Consider the following 16976-nt stretch of genomic DNA (forward strand, 5'->3'; position numbering starts at 1 on the left):
CTCATAGGACAGCCCTTGGAAAGAGTCCAGGCCCCTTCCAGAGTTGTGCATCTCTGGGGCCCCTCCAAGGAGAGCAGGCATGGCCCTGGGAGATGTGTCTCCAGGCAGCAATGCCAGGAGTTACCTTCTGAGTCTCCTCAGTGCAGGGGGTTCTGATGCTGAGGAGGGTAGACAAGAAGAGGAATCCCTTAGGGGTCACGGCAGTTCACAAGTTCACATAGCACTGCAACAGCAGTCTTCCCGAACCACACAGTGGCCTTGAAAGGCAGCAATGACCATTCTTAGTTTAGAGATGAGCACTCAGACCCCGAGAGGGCCAATTCCCTTGCCCAGAGTAGAAGCGACATGATTTAAACCCAGTCTTTGGACTTCCAGTTTAGTACTGTTTTTGCTCTGCCACACTGTTTCTCAGACCTGTGCACAGAGAACCCCAGGATGACGCCAGGCAGGAGAGCTCTGAAGAGAGGCCCCAGCAGAGTCTGGGATGGGAGGAGGAGAGGACAGCCCATCAGGTAGGGGAGGAGGTTGCCCATGGGGGTGACATTGGGATGGGCTGGAAGGCACCAGGCCTGTTCAGAGAAGAGGGGACTTGCCACTTTGACTGAAGAACAGAAGGAGGCTTCAGGGAGGGCCCAGGGCAAGGCTAAAGAAGTGGAAGAGGGGGTTCTTCACTCTGCCAAATCAAGGAGTGTAATGGAAATTTATTCTAGGAGACAGTGGAAAGCCACTGAGGGTTATCAAGTGGAGAGCGGACCCTGTGCCAGGGGCTGTGGGGTGGCCTCTGTCCATTCACACTCCCAGTCATTTCATGTTGGCCTCTGACCTCCAACCTCCAGGAGCTCGCAGGCCAGTGGCCAGTGTAGTCCATGCACATCAGGCCTGTGGAGTCTTTCTTGGTGCTGGGATCCCCTTGCACAAGGTCAATCTCAGGGAACTGTCTAGAGAGGGAAGAAGTCCTCTCAGCTGAAGCTGGTAAAAGAGATCGCCTCATCCTCTCCCCCCAACACCCTGAGTCTGTGCATCTAACCGCCAGAGGCAAAAAGGCCTCTGGGAGAATCTGGGAAAGCAGAGCTTGGGGTCAGGGGACTGGAGGAAGGGAGGGGACTCACTCCAGAGGCCAGAGAACCCAAGGTGCCTGAAGGGGTAAGGGGGACAGCAGTGCCCATTTCATCCCAGGGCCCCTGGAAACCCTCCACGCTTTAGAGAACTTCCCAGAAGATGAGTGACACATTCTTAAGACCACTTGCTATCAAAGCTCTAAGTAGAGGCTGTCTCTATAAAGAGCCAAGAACACTCTTATCTGCTGAGCCAGGCCTGGCTGCCCCCACGCAGGCTTTTCCAAAAAGGTACAGTCATGCCGTCTGGCTCTTTGTCATCTCGAGTAGAGCCGGGGAACATACATCCCAACCCCCAGTTAGCTGTGGCCACACTGAAAACCTAGCCCATTATTACAGGACAGGACAGTCAGAATGAATCATTCTGGGGCAGGCAGAAAGTCTTCAATTAGAGGAATAGCTCAACACATATGTATCAGCTGGTGGGTTAAATGCATCTCTCATGTACAGTTCCTGAGGACAATTCTAACTTATCTGATTATCTCACAAGTCCTCATCTAGACACAACCATATATAAATAACAAAATTCACTATTCATTGCATTGTTCAACATTTACTCATGTAGATGGTTCCTCTGTGCCATTGGTTAGAAACCCACATTAAATGAGAACATGGGCAACACTTAAAAGTGGCCAAGTCATAATCCAGGTGTGGACCTGGGCAGGGGAAAGGAAGGGGCACATGATTCAAAGGAGATGGGGCTGCATTTGTTTAGAAGGACTCATGAGAATTTCTTAGAGTCCTATAACCATCTTATAGTCCATTCTTGATTATCACAGGAATGAGGTAGACAGAAGAAGGACTCCTCTTATTCTCAGAATAATCTAAAATGATGGAGAATTAAACAAACCAACAAACCCCTTACATCTGGCTTTGGCATGCTGTCAATGTCGATGCAATTCAACACACCCACCCTCTTTCTGCATCCCCTGTGCCCAATCCCTCCCTGAGCTGGCTGCAGAAGCAGTCGGGGAGGCAGCTGGGCGGGGAGCCACCAAAAGCTATAACACGGATAACCCATTTGCTGAGATTCAAGGATCTGTCCCAAACTGGAAATATTTTCTCACAGGCAGCATAGAGAGGCACGCCCAGCTGTGCAGCCAGCTCATCTGCCTAGATGAACGGATGATATAAAAAGGTGGATAAATTAGGTTGTGCCTACAATTGTACCAGTGGTCAGGGAACTTGGCCCTATAACCAGAAAGACCAGCAGGCTGGGGAAGATACATTGTGGTCCTTTTCTTCCATTTCTGATCCCTTCTCTCAAAATGACTATGTTTCAATTCTTTATCTTGGTCCACTTAGAAACAGAATTGCAGGGCAGCAAACACACCAGCATTCTTCAGTGAAGGAGAGAAGGAGGTCTGGGAGCATTTTTTTTTTTTTTTTAAATTAATGGAGACAGGGGTTGGGACCAGCTGCAAGGAAATGTGTACCCAGGACCCATCACTGCCAGCCTTACCATGTGCTGTGAGATCACCGGGATCAGAAAGCAGAGCAAAGCGTTTCTCAGGAGCATCCTCTTCTCCCAGGACTGACTTTGGAATCACACCCAGCAGAGTCTGAACCCACCACTTACTAGCGGGTGACCTTAGGCTCTTTACTTAATCCGAGCTACAGTTTTTCCCTCATCTGTCCCCTGAATGCAACAGCATGTGTGCTTAGCCCAGTGCTCAGCACGCAGCCAGCAGTCAGCGAGGGGTCCACATGATTATTCATGTGCCATACTAGACGGCTGGGGGTAGAGCAGAGAGAGAGCTGAGGACTAGGGCTCTGTCCAGCTTCGGAATGACAGGGAGGTGGGCTATGGAAACAGCAAAAAGCCACTTCAGGGCATGGGGGAAGGCAGTTTGAGGGGAGGGGTGGAGTAGCCACCAAGGCTCAATGGCTAAGAGATGCCGTCACACACATTCATTCGGGCCCAGTAAAGCCTGGAGACAGGACACACAGGCACATATACACGTCGGTAGCGCGCCCACACCCGCACCCACGGAACACCTGTGTAGGTCCCGCTTGTCCTTCAGACACTTACTTGCACACGTCTTCCCATCGCTGCGGAGCACGTGTCCCTCAGGACACTGACAGGCAAAGGATCTGTCCACGTTGACGCAGGAGTATTCACAACCATGGTCACTCAGCAGGCAGTAATCCACCCCTGCAAAACCAAAAGCCAGGCAGCCCTTTATCAGTGAGACCTCTGGACGACGGTGATGGGATCAAGTGACCATCATGCCCACCCCACCCTCCCTCGAAGGCATGCAGTCCCAGTGGACATCCCCACCATCTCCCGGAGCAGAGCAAGGGGCAGGGGAGGAGTGCCCACGTACAACCTGTGCCTTCTGCAGTCACATAGGTTTCACTCCTGGTGCAAACCTTCCCCTATGAGAGGAGCGTGCAGGGACTCACGGGAGCAGGTCTTGAGGTCCTCGTTGATGATGAAGCCTTCTGAGCACTGGCAGACGAAGGACTCCTCCGTGTTCAGACACAGCTGCTCACAGCCATGGTCCTGCTGTGCACAGTGGTCCACTCCTGCATTTCACACATGTGAAAGCATAGAGGAGCCGAGGGGGCAACACCCCCCCAGCAACCAAGATTGAAAAACAAAACCGGAGGCATAATGAGCCACGGGGAAGGTGTCATTCTACTCCACACCCCTGGCCCCTCTAGAAAATCAGCCTGGCTTGTTGGTTTTCTTTCCCTTTTCACCCAGGCTGGAGTGCAGTGGCGAGATCTCAGCTCACTGCAACCTCCGCCTCCTGGGTTCAAGTGATTGTCCTGCCCCAGCCTCCAGAGTCACTAGCTGGGGTTACAGGTGCCTGGCACCACGCCCAGCCTTCTTTCCCATTTCTTTGTTTAAAGAGTAAAGCATACAACCCCAACAGCTGGGAAATGCTGTCCCTGGTATTGATGACAGCAGTACTCTGCCAGGGCCATGGTGCACAGAATCCACAGCCTCAGGGCACCTCTGAGAGCAGGTGCAATTCCCATTTCACAGAGAGGAAAGTGAGGCTCAGGAAGGTCAAGGTCAAAGCCACACAGCTGATAGAGTAGTGCTTAGAGTGCGGGTTCTGGCATCAAACTACCTAGATTCAAATCACACCTCTGCCACTTCTTAGCTATGGATGCTGGGCAGTCCCACGGCCTCTTTGCCATCGTTTCCTGATTTGTGAATGTGGATGTTGATGGTTGCTTTTTTATAGGAACAGGGTGAGAATAAGAGGAATTGATTCACGTAAAGCGCTCAGAACAGTAGCTGGCATACGGCAACCACTTAATGAACACATTATTATTATCAAGTAGTGCTAAGAGTTAGTTGTACCGTTTCGTTTCTAATTGAAAATGAAAAAGAATTGTCATTCTCAATGAAATCAATTTCATTTTTTTACCCCCATCATCAGGACATCCAGATTAAAAAAACAAACCAAAGCCTGGGCCTGCATGTGTGGCCCATCCTGGCATCCGAATGCTGCACAGCTGGTCCTCCGGGCAGCAAGCGCCGAAGGCTAATGAACACACAGCTGTGGTGGACGGCTCCCACTAACAGCCCTGCAGGCTGCCTCCCCGGTTTCCCTGATGAAGAAATTGCACCTCCAGAGACTGGACAGACACTGGCGGCCTTGTGCAGGACTGCCAAGTGGGCCTCTTGACTCCCACAGAGCCTGGGACCAGTGCCTTCTGGAACATTCCACTGGTGGATGTACCTCCTGCGAACACTTGCTGGATCTTGGGAGATACATGCCTGTGTTCACATCCCGATGTTGCCATTTGCTAGTCACAGGACCCTAGGACAGTGACTTAATCTCTTTGTGTCACAGTTTCCCCTTGTGGTTTAAATGGGGACAAGAATGTGGGTGCCTAGTAGGGCGGCTGTGAGGATGCAGGGAGTTTATGGATGGAGGGTGCTCAGGGCATTGCCTGCAGAGTGAGTGCCTCAGGAGCGCTTGCTGTCTTTATGGCCTGGGCTCCCTGATCCCTCAGGGAAAGCAGAAGCCCATGGCTTTCTCCAAGAACTGCGAGACAGAAATGGCTTGGTTTGTACTTTGAGTTGACTAGATCCCAGAGAGAAGGGAAGGTCCGGATCTCTTGTGGTCCGTCCTTAGAACTCTTCTGGCCCCCAGAAGCATGCTGGGAGGGGCAGTCAGGCCATGTCCCTGGTGATCTGTGTGGGCTCAGTCAGGTCAAGACCACCTGCCCTGGGAAAACTGCCAGGGCCATCAGCAGGCAGACCTTACACTCCAGGAAACAGGACACACACAGATCCATGGTCACCAGGGCATCTCCCGTCGAATGGGAGACCCGCTCCCCGCCGGCCTCTCATGAGGACTCACAGACATGCAGAGGCAACACACAGCAGGCACTGACTTTGGTACTAACTTTCCAGTTCAAAAGCCCTTTGGCCTCCGAGATCAGTCCTTAGAAAGACTTTACCGAGGCACTTTGTTCTCTCTGGACACTGGAGGGGCCCGCTTTCCTGAGGACTGCCCTGGACCTCTTATTTCATCTGGGAAACCTCCCTGCCGGCCGTGTGGAGCCCAGTGCTCAACAGCTGCATTGTCCTTATTCACAATCTATCTCTGTCTCCAAAGGGGAGCAGATGTGGAGCTTGCTGAGTGGAAAGGCACACAAAGGGCCCCTTCTGCATAGGCCATGTCATGGAGGTGGGGCCCTCTCCCGCATGCCAAGGGCATAGGGTCCATCGCCACACTCAGGCGCTCCCACCCTGCTGGCCAGGACTTGTGGAGACGGTACCTCATAAAAAACCATGGAGCTGCCCAGCTGGCAGAGCCTGCAAGTTCCCATACATTTACATCACCCAGTGGAGCTTTGTTGTGGCTCTGACACAAGAAAATTAAGACAAGCCTTCTCAGAAAATCCCATGTTTCTTGATTCTGCCTTCAGGTCAGCCTCTGTAGCCCATTGCTTTCCAAGGTCTGTCCCCTCCGGCCTCTTGTCCCAGTGTGGCGCCAGGCACTGGCACTCTCACAGGCTCCACAACTGTTCCCCTTGACTGGAAGTTTACCCTGTGTCAGGCACCAGGCTAACGTATCGAAATGGCCCCGATTTCTCCCTATAAAAACCCTGCAGGAACAATATGACTATTAGTTTTGCTTTTTGTCATAGATGGGAAATCAAAGCATGGAGAAGTTAAATAAATTGCCCAAGGTCACACACATCTAGTAGGTGGGAGAGGTTGGATTTGAAATTAGGCCTGTCTGACCTAATAAATGCGCTCAACAGCAAATACTAATATTAGTTAACATTTAATGAGTGCTTATGCCTAGCAGCACTGTTCTAAGTATTTTACGCGTTTTTTTTTTTGTTTTTTGTTTTTTGGTTTTTTTTGGGATAAAGTTTTGCTCTTGTTGCCTAGTCTGGAGTGCAATGGTGCAATCTCAGCTGACTGCAACCTCTGTCTCCTAGGTTCAAGCAATTCTCCTGCCTCAGCCTCCCGAGTAGCTGGGATTACAGGTGCCCGCCACCACACCCAGCTAATTTTTTGTATTTTTAGTAGATATGGGGTTTCACCATGTTGGCCAGGCTGGTCTTGAATTCCTGACCTCAGGTGATCCTTCCCAAAGTGCTGGGATTACAGCGTGAGCCACAATGCCCGCCTATTCCTATTAATTCTTTTAATCCTTGAAACCCAAGTTGGGTAGGCCGATAGTATTAATAGTCACATTCTATGGATGATGAACCTGATGGACCATCAGGAAACCCCAGGGGCTCCAGAAATGACTGGTTGCTAGTGAGCCCGCCAGCGCGTGTGAGTGGACCCCACCCTCCATCAGCCCCCCCACCCCTAGGGTACACTCACGGCTGCAGGTTTTGCCGTTGGGGTCCAGAGTGTAGCCACGGCGGCAGCGGCAGTAGTAGCTCTCCTCCGTGTTGACGCACTCGTGCTCACAGCCTGGTTTGTTCAGTGCACAGTAGTTGATCCCTGAGGGGAGGAAGGGCAGACCCTCCTTCAGACTCTGGGCTTCTCCCAGGGCTGACAGCAGCCGCTCTGGGCTTCCACAAACCCCCATGGAGAGGGCTGGTGGGTGCCACCTGCTGAGGTGAGCTGGGACAGATCATGCGTCTGCCAACCAAGTGCCAGGCCTTGAGCTAGATGCAGGGATTTAATGACGACTAAGATGGAGGCCTTGCCTCAAGGGATTCAGGCTCTGGTGAGGAGTCAGGCAAGGACAGCAACTGTAAGACAATGCAGAGCACAGAGCAGGGGCCTCACTGAGTCCTGGGGTGAGAGGGTCTTCCAAGAAGAGATGAGGCCAACTGGAGGCCCCAGGGAGGAGGAGGAGTTCCATAAGTAAGGGAGCTCCACAGGAAGGAGAATGTGAGGACTCAAGGATAGCAAACACAAACGCCTGAGGGTGAGGGGACAAAAAACACAAGTGCTTGGGGACGAGGGGACAGTGAACGTGAACGCCCGGGGACGAGGGGACCGTGAACGTGAACGCCCCGGGACGAGGGGACCGTGAACGTGAACGCCCCGGGACGAGGAGACAGTGAACGCAAATGCCCCGGGATGAGGGGACAGTGAACACAAATGCCCGGGGATGAGGGCAAGAGGCATGCCTGGGGAGTTGTGAGGAGCTGAGTATGGCTGGAGCATGGGAGAGAGATGAGGCTGGGAGGCAGAGGGAGCTGGCCCACCTGAGCATGGCTGGTCGTGTGGGCTTTGCAAGCCCCAGGATGGATCAGTGAAGGCTCTAAATGGGTGACTGGAGGTGAGGATTTTGGTGGAGGTGACAAGGCCAGAGTTATGTCTTGAAGAAGACTTTGCAGTAGAGGTGGAAAGGCAGGCAAACTACACTAAATCTTCAGGAAACCAGGTGAGCTATAGGATGCAGAGAAAACAGCTCCTGCTCTCCCAGAGCTTGCTTAAAAGAGAGCCTGGCACCTGAAGTATACCTGTGGATTCTCTAGCATTTTCCCTCTTTGATGGCCAAAGAGCAAGCCAAGGCTCAGTTGAGCTGAGCTGAACTGAGTCAATGGCCAAAGAGCTGAGAGCTGGGGTGAGCGCCACACTCCCCAGCCTACCTCCGTCCAAGAAAGATAGAAAAACTAAGAAAATCGTCTCTCTCTCAAATTAACCTGATCACTAGGGCTCAAAGCATGTAGAGAGTTCTGTCTACAGTGACATCTGATAGTGACATTGGATGGCACGAGGCAGAATAAACAAATGGTGATCTTGCAAAATATCCAGTTATTTAGGGAGGCAGGAGTTGGTAGTTTCATGAAGAAGGGTCCAAATGCTTCACCTTTGTCTGTTGAGATCACGCTGGCATCCTATCATGGGACTGGAGGAGGCGCATCTCTGATGCTGCCCCAGACTACTGCAATTCTGTCCTATGGTAAGGTCGCTCTATCCATGCTGTGTTTCTGCCAGCAGATGGAAACTGTCATAACCAGCAAATAAGCAATTCCTTTCCTGGTAGAAAATGCTAAAGCCGTAAGACCCCATACATAGCAGGCTCCAGGGGAGACGGAGAACTGGAAAAGGACACAAAATGAGCTTGTGGAGAGCCTTTATGAGACTGGCGTTGCGGGAAAAGGTCACCACCGACCTCATTGGATGGGCTGGATCAGTTTAACTGCACAGCATTGTTCTTTCTCTGGGGATGTGGCAGACACTGTTGGTTGTCTTGCCAATAACCATTACCCCATGACCCCCAAGCATGAGTCATGGCTGGTCTGAGCCAGCGTGGCAACCATGTTCTTCTTTGTCAGTTATTGGTCAAGGGGTGAGAATATGCCCTAGTTCTGACCAATGAAACAAAAGAAGTTTACTGGGGGCCTTCAAGAAAAATTTTTCTTCCTGAAAAGACAAAGGTGGCCAGGAGCAGTGGCTTGTGCCTGTAATCCCAGCACATTGGAAGGCCAAGGTGGGCAGATCACTTGAGGTCAGGAGTTCGAGACCAGCCTGGCTAACATGGTGAAACCCCACCTCTACTAAAAACAAACAAACAAAAACAAAATTAGCTGGGCATGGGGGCACGCGCCTGCAATCCCGCTACTTGGGAGGCTGAGGCACGAGAATCGCTTGATCCCAGGAGGCAGAGGCTGCTATGAGCCGAGATTGTGCCACTGCACTCCAGCCTGAGACTCTGTCTCAAAAAAAAAAAAAAAAAAAAAGGTGTATGTAGGCCGGGCGCGGTGGCTCAAGCCTGTAATCCCAGCACTTTGGGAGGCCGAGGCGGGCGGATCACAAGGTCAGGAGATCGAGACCACAGTGAAACCCCGTCTCTACTAAAAATACAAAAAATTAGCCAGGCGCGGTGGCGGGCGCCTGTAGTCCCAGCTACTCAGGAGGCTGAGGCAGGAGAATGGCGGGAACCCGGGAGGCGGAGCTTGCAGTGAGCCGAGAGCGCGCCACTGCACTCCAGCCTGGGCAACAGCGTGAGACTCCGTCTCAAAAAAAAAAAAAAAAAAAAAAGGTGTATGAAGAGAAACGCTTTTCTCTGTCCTCTGTCCTTTCTGCCTTTGAGTCTACTAGTGTGAGGATATGATGCTGGGAGCTGCAGCAACCATCTTGTAACCAAGAGGTGACAAGGATGAAGATGAAAATGCAACATGCTTTGCCAGAATAGAAAGAAAGAGTCTGGATTCTTGATGACATCACTGAGTCACTGAGCCATCCAAAGGACCAACCACCTTTGGACTTGTTAGGTACAAAATAAATGTCCTTAAGACACCATTAATTGGATTTCCTGTTCTGTGTGAACAAAAAACACTATAACTGATACAGGGAAAATGATCTGAAATCACAAAGTAATGAATACATTTTATTCTTACCATGTATCTGCCCAAAAGTTATTTGACGAAGTTCACATCCACAAATCACTTGAAGATATGACACATTACCCTCTTGCCTCAGTGGCTCCTCGCTGCACTGGCTAACCTCTACCTTCCTTCACAGTCAGCCTAGCGTCATTTGGTCATCCTTTGTGACCTCCCAAATGAAGTCAGTTCTTTCTACAGGACCTCTCTTTCATAGCATTCATCACAATGGTTACGTAGTATATTTTGTATCTGTGATGGTTCAAAGTCTGTTTCTTTCACTAGACTGAGTTTCACAAGCAGGGACCATGCCATCTTTATTTTTCTCACTATTAGTGGCAATTTGATAGTAACTTTAGTAATGATAATCATAGCTGCTGCCATTTGTTAAACACCTGCTAAATGCCAGATGCTGTGTCAACCACTTTACAAACATAACTTCATTTGACCCTGCAAGATATGTGTGATTATTATTCATATTTCAAAGCTGAGAAATTGAGGTATAGTGAGGTTAATAACTTGATCAAGACCCACTGCTAGTAAAAATGGAGATGTGAGACCCAGACCTGAGGGACCTCTCAAAGGGTCTATTAAAGGATCCGGCTGGACACAGTGGCTCATGCCTGTAATCCCAGCACTTTGGGAGGCCAAGGTGTGGATCACTTGAGGTCAGGAGTTCCAGACCTGCCTGGCCAACATGGTGAAATCCCGCCTCTATTAACAATACAAAAATCAGCCAGGTATGGTGGTACACATCCGTAGTCCCAGCTACTCAGTAAGCAGAGGTGAGAGGATCACTTGAACCCAGGAGATGGAGGTTGCAGTGAGCCAAGATCACACCATCGTACTCCAGCCTGGGTGATAGAGCGAGATTCCACCTTAAAAAAAGATTAAAAAAAAAAAAAAAAGAATCTGTGAGGTGCCCTCCCAGGTGACTGGTGGCTGGAGCTTGCTTCACGCCCAGAGTATGAGCAGAATGGCTGCAGACAGAGTGCATGGGGAGAAGGCTACAACACGCATGGATGGCCTAGAAGAAGAGACACCACCTTGCTGTGTCACTGACCCTTGGCGCTCTCTCTCTAGAACCCACTCCCATGTGAGGAGAGGCAAGATATTGTTAGCTGTGTAAAGTTTCCATTCACCTACCTGACTCAGCAGCAGCCTCACCTGTGCAGGCCATAACTGAGTGCCAGGAAACAAGCCAAGAGCTTCGATGGAGAAAAATGAGATGAAACACCAGCCACAGACAGACAGACAAACACAGAACATGAAGGCCCGCAGTCTGGGGCCTGTAGGAATCACTCCATTACACCATCAGGGAAAGGGGAAATGATCTTTAGTCAACTCTCTCTTTAAAACCCGGCATTCAGCCACTGTGGAAAACAGCATGGCGGTTCCTCAAAAAATTAAATCTAGAATTAACCATATGATCTAGCAATTCCACTTCTGGGTATACACATCCAAGTTCACAGCTGTATTAATCAACAAAAGCCAACAGGTGGAAGCAACCCAGGGGTCTGTCACAGGACGAGTGGATAAACAAAGGACGATGTATAGATACAATGGAATCTTATTCAGCCTTAAAAAGGAAGGAAATTCTGACACATCCTACAACTGAATGAACCTTGAAGACATTATGTCAAGCTATATAAGCTGGTTACAAAAGGTCAAACATTCTATGATTCCACTTATATGACGCACCTAGAATAGTCAAATTCATAGACAAAAAGTAGATCGGTGGCTGCCAGGAGATGGAGGAGGAGGAGCTGGGGAATTACTGTTTAATGGGTATAGAGTTTTAGTTTGGGATGATGAAGAAGTTCTGAAGATTGAAGGTGGTGATGGTTACACAGTAATGTGCATGTGCTTAATACCACTGGACTATGTACTTAAAAATGGTTAAAATGGTACATTTTATGTTATATATATTTTGCCACAATAAAAAAGCCAATGTTGTCTTTAAGAAAAATGTATATTTACATATTTCAAAACAACATATTGTACACAATAAAAGTATACCATTTTTGTCAATTTTTTTAAAATAAATGCCAAAAAGATGTACAACTGCGTTGTATCAATTTTAAAAATATAAAAAGGAGTGCTCACTTCGGCAGCACATATAATAAAAATATAAAAAGAAAAACATTTTTAAAAAATTAAAATAAATTAGTAAACAATGTTTCAAGCAAGATTTTTTTTTTTAAAGAATGATTTACACATGAGGCAATTCAACTGAAAAACATTTAGATTCTTAAAGAGGTTATCACCCAGCAATCTGGCTCACAGCAATTCAAATACCACCCTTTTTGGCTGGGTGTGGTGGCTCAGGCCTGTAATCCCAGCACTTTGGGAGACTGAGGTGGGTGGATCACTTGAGTCCAGGAGTTTGAGACCAGCCTGGACAACATGGTGAAACCCCATCTCTACTAAAAATACAAAAACTAGTCAGGCATGATGGTGCACGCCTGTAGTCCCAGCTACTCGGGAGGCCAAAGTGACACAATTACCCGAGCCTGGGAGACAGAGGTTGTAGTGAGCCAAGACTGCTCCACTGCACTCCAGCCTGGGCAATAGAAGGAGATTGTGTCTGAAAAAAACAAAAACAAAAACAAAAAAAACCTCTCCAAATGGTTCTTTTTAGCAGAGGTTTAACGGTGGCTCTTTGCCTTCTCACCACCCTTTTGTCATATTTCCTCATGTGTGTGCTTCTTAGATATTCACTCACTCACTTATTCATTCACTAAATATTTATTGAGGACCTACTGTGCATCCTGTATCTGGTACCACGATAGGTGCTCTGATGTGGCACCCACAGGTCAGGAGGGACACAACTTAATCTGGTAAGGCCCAAAGTGTCCACTAAAGCTCTGTGCGGTCAGATGACAGGACTGTCAGCAAACAAATCAAACGATCTTTCTGAGTGCTAACTTGTGAAAGAGTTGGAGGCCTGAGGAGGTAAGACTGAAACCATGAAAGATCCCCAGGCAGTACATTTTGATACCAACAGAGTGCACAGATAGTAAGTTTCCAAAAAACTGGAGAGGCAACAGGGTGTTAAGGCAGGAAGTCCTGTTCCTACAGTTTAGGAAATCCAGGTCCTGAGAAGTAGAAAGTAGCTGCTCAGGGACACATAACCAATATGAGTGACATTGCCAAGCCTGGACGTCACGTCTCTTGGCTCAGTCAAACCCGTGGGCTTCACACCGATTCTTGAGAGTACTCATCATGGTACCAGAATCAGGGATCCTGGAGTCCAGCACAGGGGATGAACCACATCTGATTTGGCCCTAGGGCTCTACCTGGGCAGGAAGGGCAATCACAGTTTCTGTGCTTTGCACTGTTGCCTTAATAATTCATGCTGTAAACTGATGACAGCACTCTCCAGGAGGAGAAATTGTGCCCAGATGAGGAGCAAGAACAAATCCTGGCCAAGAGTCTTTTCTTCAGTAGGATTCTGCCTTGATCTTTTCTCCCCCAGTTTAATTTGGATGACATCAAATTCCTTTAAAAACAGATTTCATATTAGATTTGAAAATTGCCCACATCCATCAACCTACTATTAAATGTAAACGGCTGTACCCTGGGCTGCAGATTTATAATGCTCAGATCACTCAAGAGACCTCAGGCTTCTAATAACGGACTCCAGACTTTTAAGCCCAATTTCTTGGCTTCCCTCATCCACATAATGCTCCAGAGAGACAGTGAGCACTCGCTTCCGTTTACAGCTGTCTTGCCCTAATGGACTGAGTGCAAGCATGAAGTCAGGGGCGGCTCCTGCAGGCTGACCTCAGGAGTCAGGGTTGGGTTCACAGCAAAGACAATGGAAAATGTAACGATGAGGCAGGACACTGGGTGAGGGCTGATGAGGACACGAGCCTTTAGGAACAAATTTCATTTTTCTTGGATGAAAAAGTAGGGTGCCTGGCTAAAGAGGTGCTATACCCACTGAATATACATGGATGAGCATTAGGGACTCTGGTCTGGGCCACAGCTAGCTTGCAAACAGGCCCACCTGGGGACCAATCTGTAGCACTCAGACCACTCCCAAATGGTCACTCCCTCTCTACTCGCCCTTCCATTCTCAATCTTCTTCTTCCCATGCATACCTGCGTTGCACTGGACCTCCTCTTATTCCAAGTGCCTCTCCAGGAAGGGTGTGGAGGGAGTAGCAGAAGTCGAGGGACTCAGACAATTGGTAAGAGATGCAGAACGTCAAGAAAATGTCCTCCGTCCATAGCCCCAGGCCTGACTTGTTTCCTTTTTCCCCCTCCATTAGTAACGCATGAGGAAGCTTGCACTGAGCATCTGAGCTGAACCAGATCGAATCACCACCCACAGAAGAGCTTTGGGTCTGCAAATGTGAGTCCACCTGGGAGTGACTTCCCCTGGGCGCAGTCAGTCCCTCACACACCCACTCCTAGCAAAAGGTGTAAATAGCACAGAGTGGCCAGACCAGAAAAGTTGGCCCTCTGACCTATTGCAGGCATGTGTGGTCTTATGGAAAATAGCTTATCTAATTGTTTTCACATCTGAATGCTCTCCATTAAAATTTTCATTTAATGCTTGAATGTGTCCAGGGTTTGTACCCTCACAAGGCAGTGGGAATAGTTTTATAAGAGAGGCTCCGTTTCAAAATCCGGGATTTGCAACCATCTGCCACTATACACAGTTTAACACTTGCTAGAATGAGTATAAAAGTTAATCTGTGCTATGAGCAGAATGTGACTCATCTGGATTCAGTTAAACAGCTCATGGTGCTTTTCAAAAAAGATATATGTGAAACCTTTGAAAACACAGTCCTGCCATGCAGAACACTGCTGTACACACCATCAGGAAGAAATGGGTGAAGGAGCATACAGAAAATTACATCCCTCAATGGACGCTCCAGAGAGTTCTATGAATGACATTGTCAGCAGACCCCAAACAATTCAGTGTGCATAAGTGTGGACTGACTAGGGAAAGATTTCCTGAAAAAAAAATCCACAACTTGCACGCCTAAAGAAGGCTATCTTTCTAACAAGATTGATGAATTAAAAAAAAAAAAATACCCACAATTTCTCCAGGATGATACATCGTAGAAAGATTCACTTACTCATTCCCATTCAGCAAACATTGTGTACATCTGTGAATGCCAAGTACTCTTTGAGCTTTTGAGAATTCAGCAGTGAGAAAAAGATAATCGCCTCTGTCCTTGTGGGCTGTCCATTCTAGCAGTCTCTCAGGAATGGTTTGTCTTAAACAGGTGCCCTCTGGGGCCTGTGCTCAGATCCCCAATCATGGCCCTTGATGTGCCAGATGACAGGCATTTGAGGCACTCAGCACATCCTCAATATCATCCCGCTGACACCCTGTACCCCTTGAATCCTGCTGGGATGTCCTAGAGACTCATTTTTCTTCTTCTTTCCTATCAAAGGGAATAAAGCTGCAATGTCCTCCCTCTTAGCATCCATCAAGTGTCTTATCTTGTAGGACTAGAAGAAACCAGCTCCTTCTACCTCTCATCTCTGGGCCCATTCTTTTCTTTTTCCAAGATGGCAATGCTACGGGAATAAGGGGGAGGGAGAGTGCACCTGCATTTCACATAGGTGGGAGCTTCAGCTTGGGTCCCCACTTGGCTAATTGAATCTAATGACCAGACCTATTCAATATCCAAAAATAATCCACATAATAGGATCTAGTGAAAAAGTAAAGTAAACAGCAGAATAATGTTAATAGAAACAATGCTGAATACAAGTACATCTTGCTTAAGATTTGCACGGAAAGGAAAACTAACTAGAGGAGCATTTAGCAGAACAAGCCCTTCTCCAGCTCCCACTGTAACTTACTTCTGCAGGTTTTCTTATCTGGATTCAGGGTAAAGCCTTTCAGGCAGCGGCAGGAATAGGAATCATCTGTGTTAACACACTCATGCTGACATCCGTGATTAGATGAGGCACAGTAGTCTATCTCTGGCAAGAAGGAAAAATCACAAGAATGGCAAACCAATCAATACAGCTACCATATGAAAACCAGGGATTTCCAGTCTTCATTTTCCTAAACAGGTAAAATCCCACACCTCACAGAGTCACACTATGAAGGGGTCTCCTAATAAAGCTACTTCCATGTTTAGAGATACGGCCTCTCCTAAGAGAAACTTCTTCTCCTTCTTTCCTTCTCCTTCTTCTCCTCTTCCCTCCTTCCCCTCCTCCCCCTTCTCCTCCCTCTTTCCCTTCCCCCTCCTCCCTCCCTTCCCCCCTCCCTCCCTCCTCCTCTTCTTTCCCTCCTTCCTTCCTTCCTCTTTCTCTCTTCCTTCCTTCTTTCCTTCCTCCTTCCTTCTTTCCTTCCTTCCTTCCTTCCTTCCTTCCTTCCTTCTTTCCTTCCTTCCTTCCTTCCTTCCCTCCTCCTCCCCCTCCTCCTCTTCCTCCTCCTCCTCCTCCTCTTCCTCCTTCTTCTTCTATTATTATTATTGTTATTATACCTGGACTCTTCTGCTAGGCAAAGACAAACTTCCTGACATATTAAAAAACGTTTATGCAACCAACAAATTTGTGAACATGCTGTCCTTGTCTTGATTCATGTAGGAGCCACTAAAATGAAAATGGGGTATTTGCCAGACTGTAGGCTGAGAATGGTTTAGCTGAGTGTTTTACTGAATTTAAGCAATTAAAACAATTAAACGTTCCCAAAGCCAAACTCCAAACCACTTATACCCATCAAACAGTGAGCCAAACAATAAGACACAAACTTATATCCTGGGAAAAATAAAGCCTAGGAGTGAAAAGAATAAATACTCTGAGTTCGAAACACCTCCTGGTTACTTTACTGGGCTCGGCTGCACATAAACAGGATCTTTATCTCAAGATTCACAGAGAATGTGACCTCTAGGGATACACTAATTTAAACCAAAATATTTTTTTAAAAAAGTATTTCATGAAATTTGTCATAATGAAATTTTACTTGTGTATTTTTTTGTTTTTGTTCTTTATTTTTTATTTCTTTTTTTCATATTTTTTGTATAAGTATTTTTAAATATGGAAATAAACTTTTATTGCAGAATTTGAGCAAAGTATTTTCCCATAGTGGAACTTGAACACATTGTTT

At 47.9% G+C, this 16976-nt stretch overlaps 2 protein-coding genes across 5 annotated transcripts in view; both read right to left on the reverse strand.

Moving 5' to 3' along the window:
• ERICH5 (glutamate rich 5) overlaps nucleotides 1–16976 on the reverse strand; it is a 700842-nt gene that overhangs the window by 80139 nt on the left and 603727 nt on the right. The gene's annotated exons all lie outside the window — the stretch shown is intronic.
• Nucleotides 1–16976, reverse strand: part of MATN2 (matrilin 2) — a 167977-nt gene that overhangs the window by 26052 nt on the left and 124949 nt on the right. For 2 of the 3 annotated variants that reach the window (XM_050800488.1, XM_050800486.1), the window contains 4 exons: nucleotides 15722–15844; nucleotides 6931–7053; nucleotides 3522–3644; nucleotides 3148–3270 (listed from right to left, as the gene is read on the reverse strand). In XM_050800488.1, the coding sequence (XP_050656445.1) occupies nucleotides 3148–3270; nucleotides 3522–3644; nucleotides 6931–7053; nucleotides 15722–15844 (492 nt within the window). The remainder of the gene's footprint in view (nucleotides 1–3147; nucleotides 3271–3521; nucleotides 3645–6930; nucleotides 7054–15721; nucleotides 15845–16976) is intronic. The other variant, XM_050800487.1, reaches the window with a different exon arrangement.

The sequence above is a fragment of the Macaca thibetana genome, chromosome 8, assembly GCF_024542745.1.
Source record: "Macaca thibetana thibetana isolate TM-01 chromosome 8, ASM2454274v1, whole genome shotgun sequence".
NCBI classification, from domain to species: Eukaryota; Metazoa; Chordata; class Mammalia; order Primates; family Cercopithecidae; genus Macaca; species Macaca thibetana.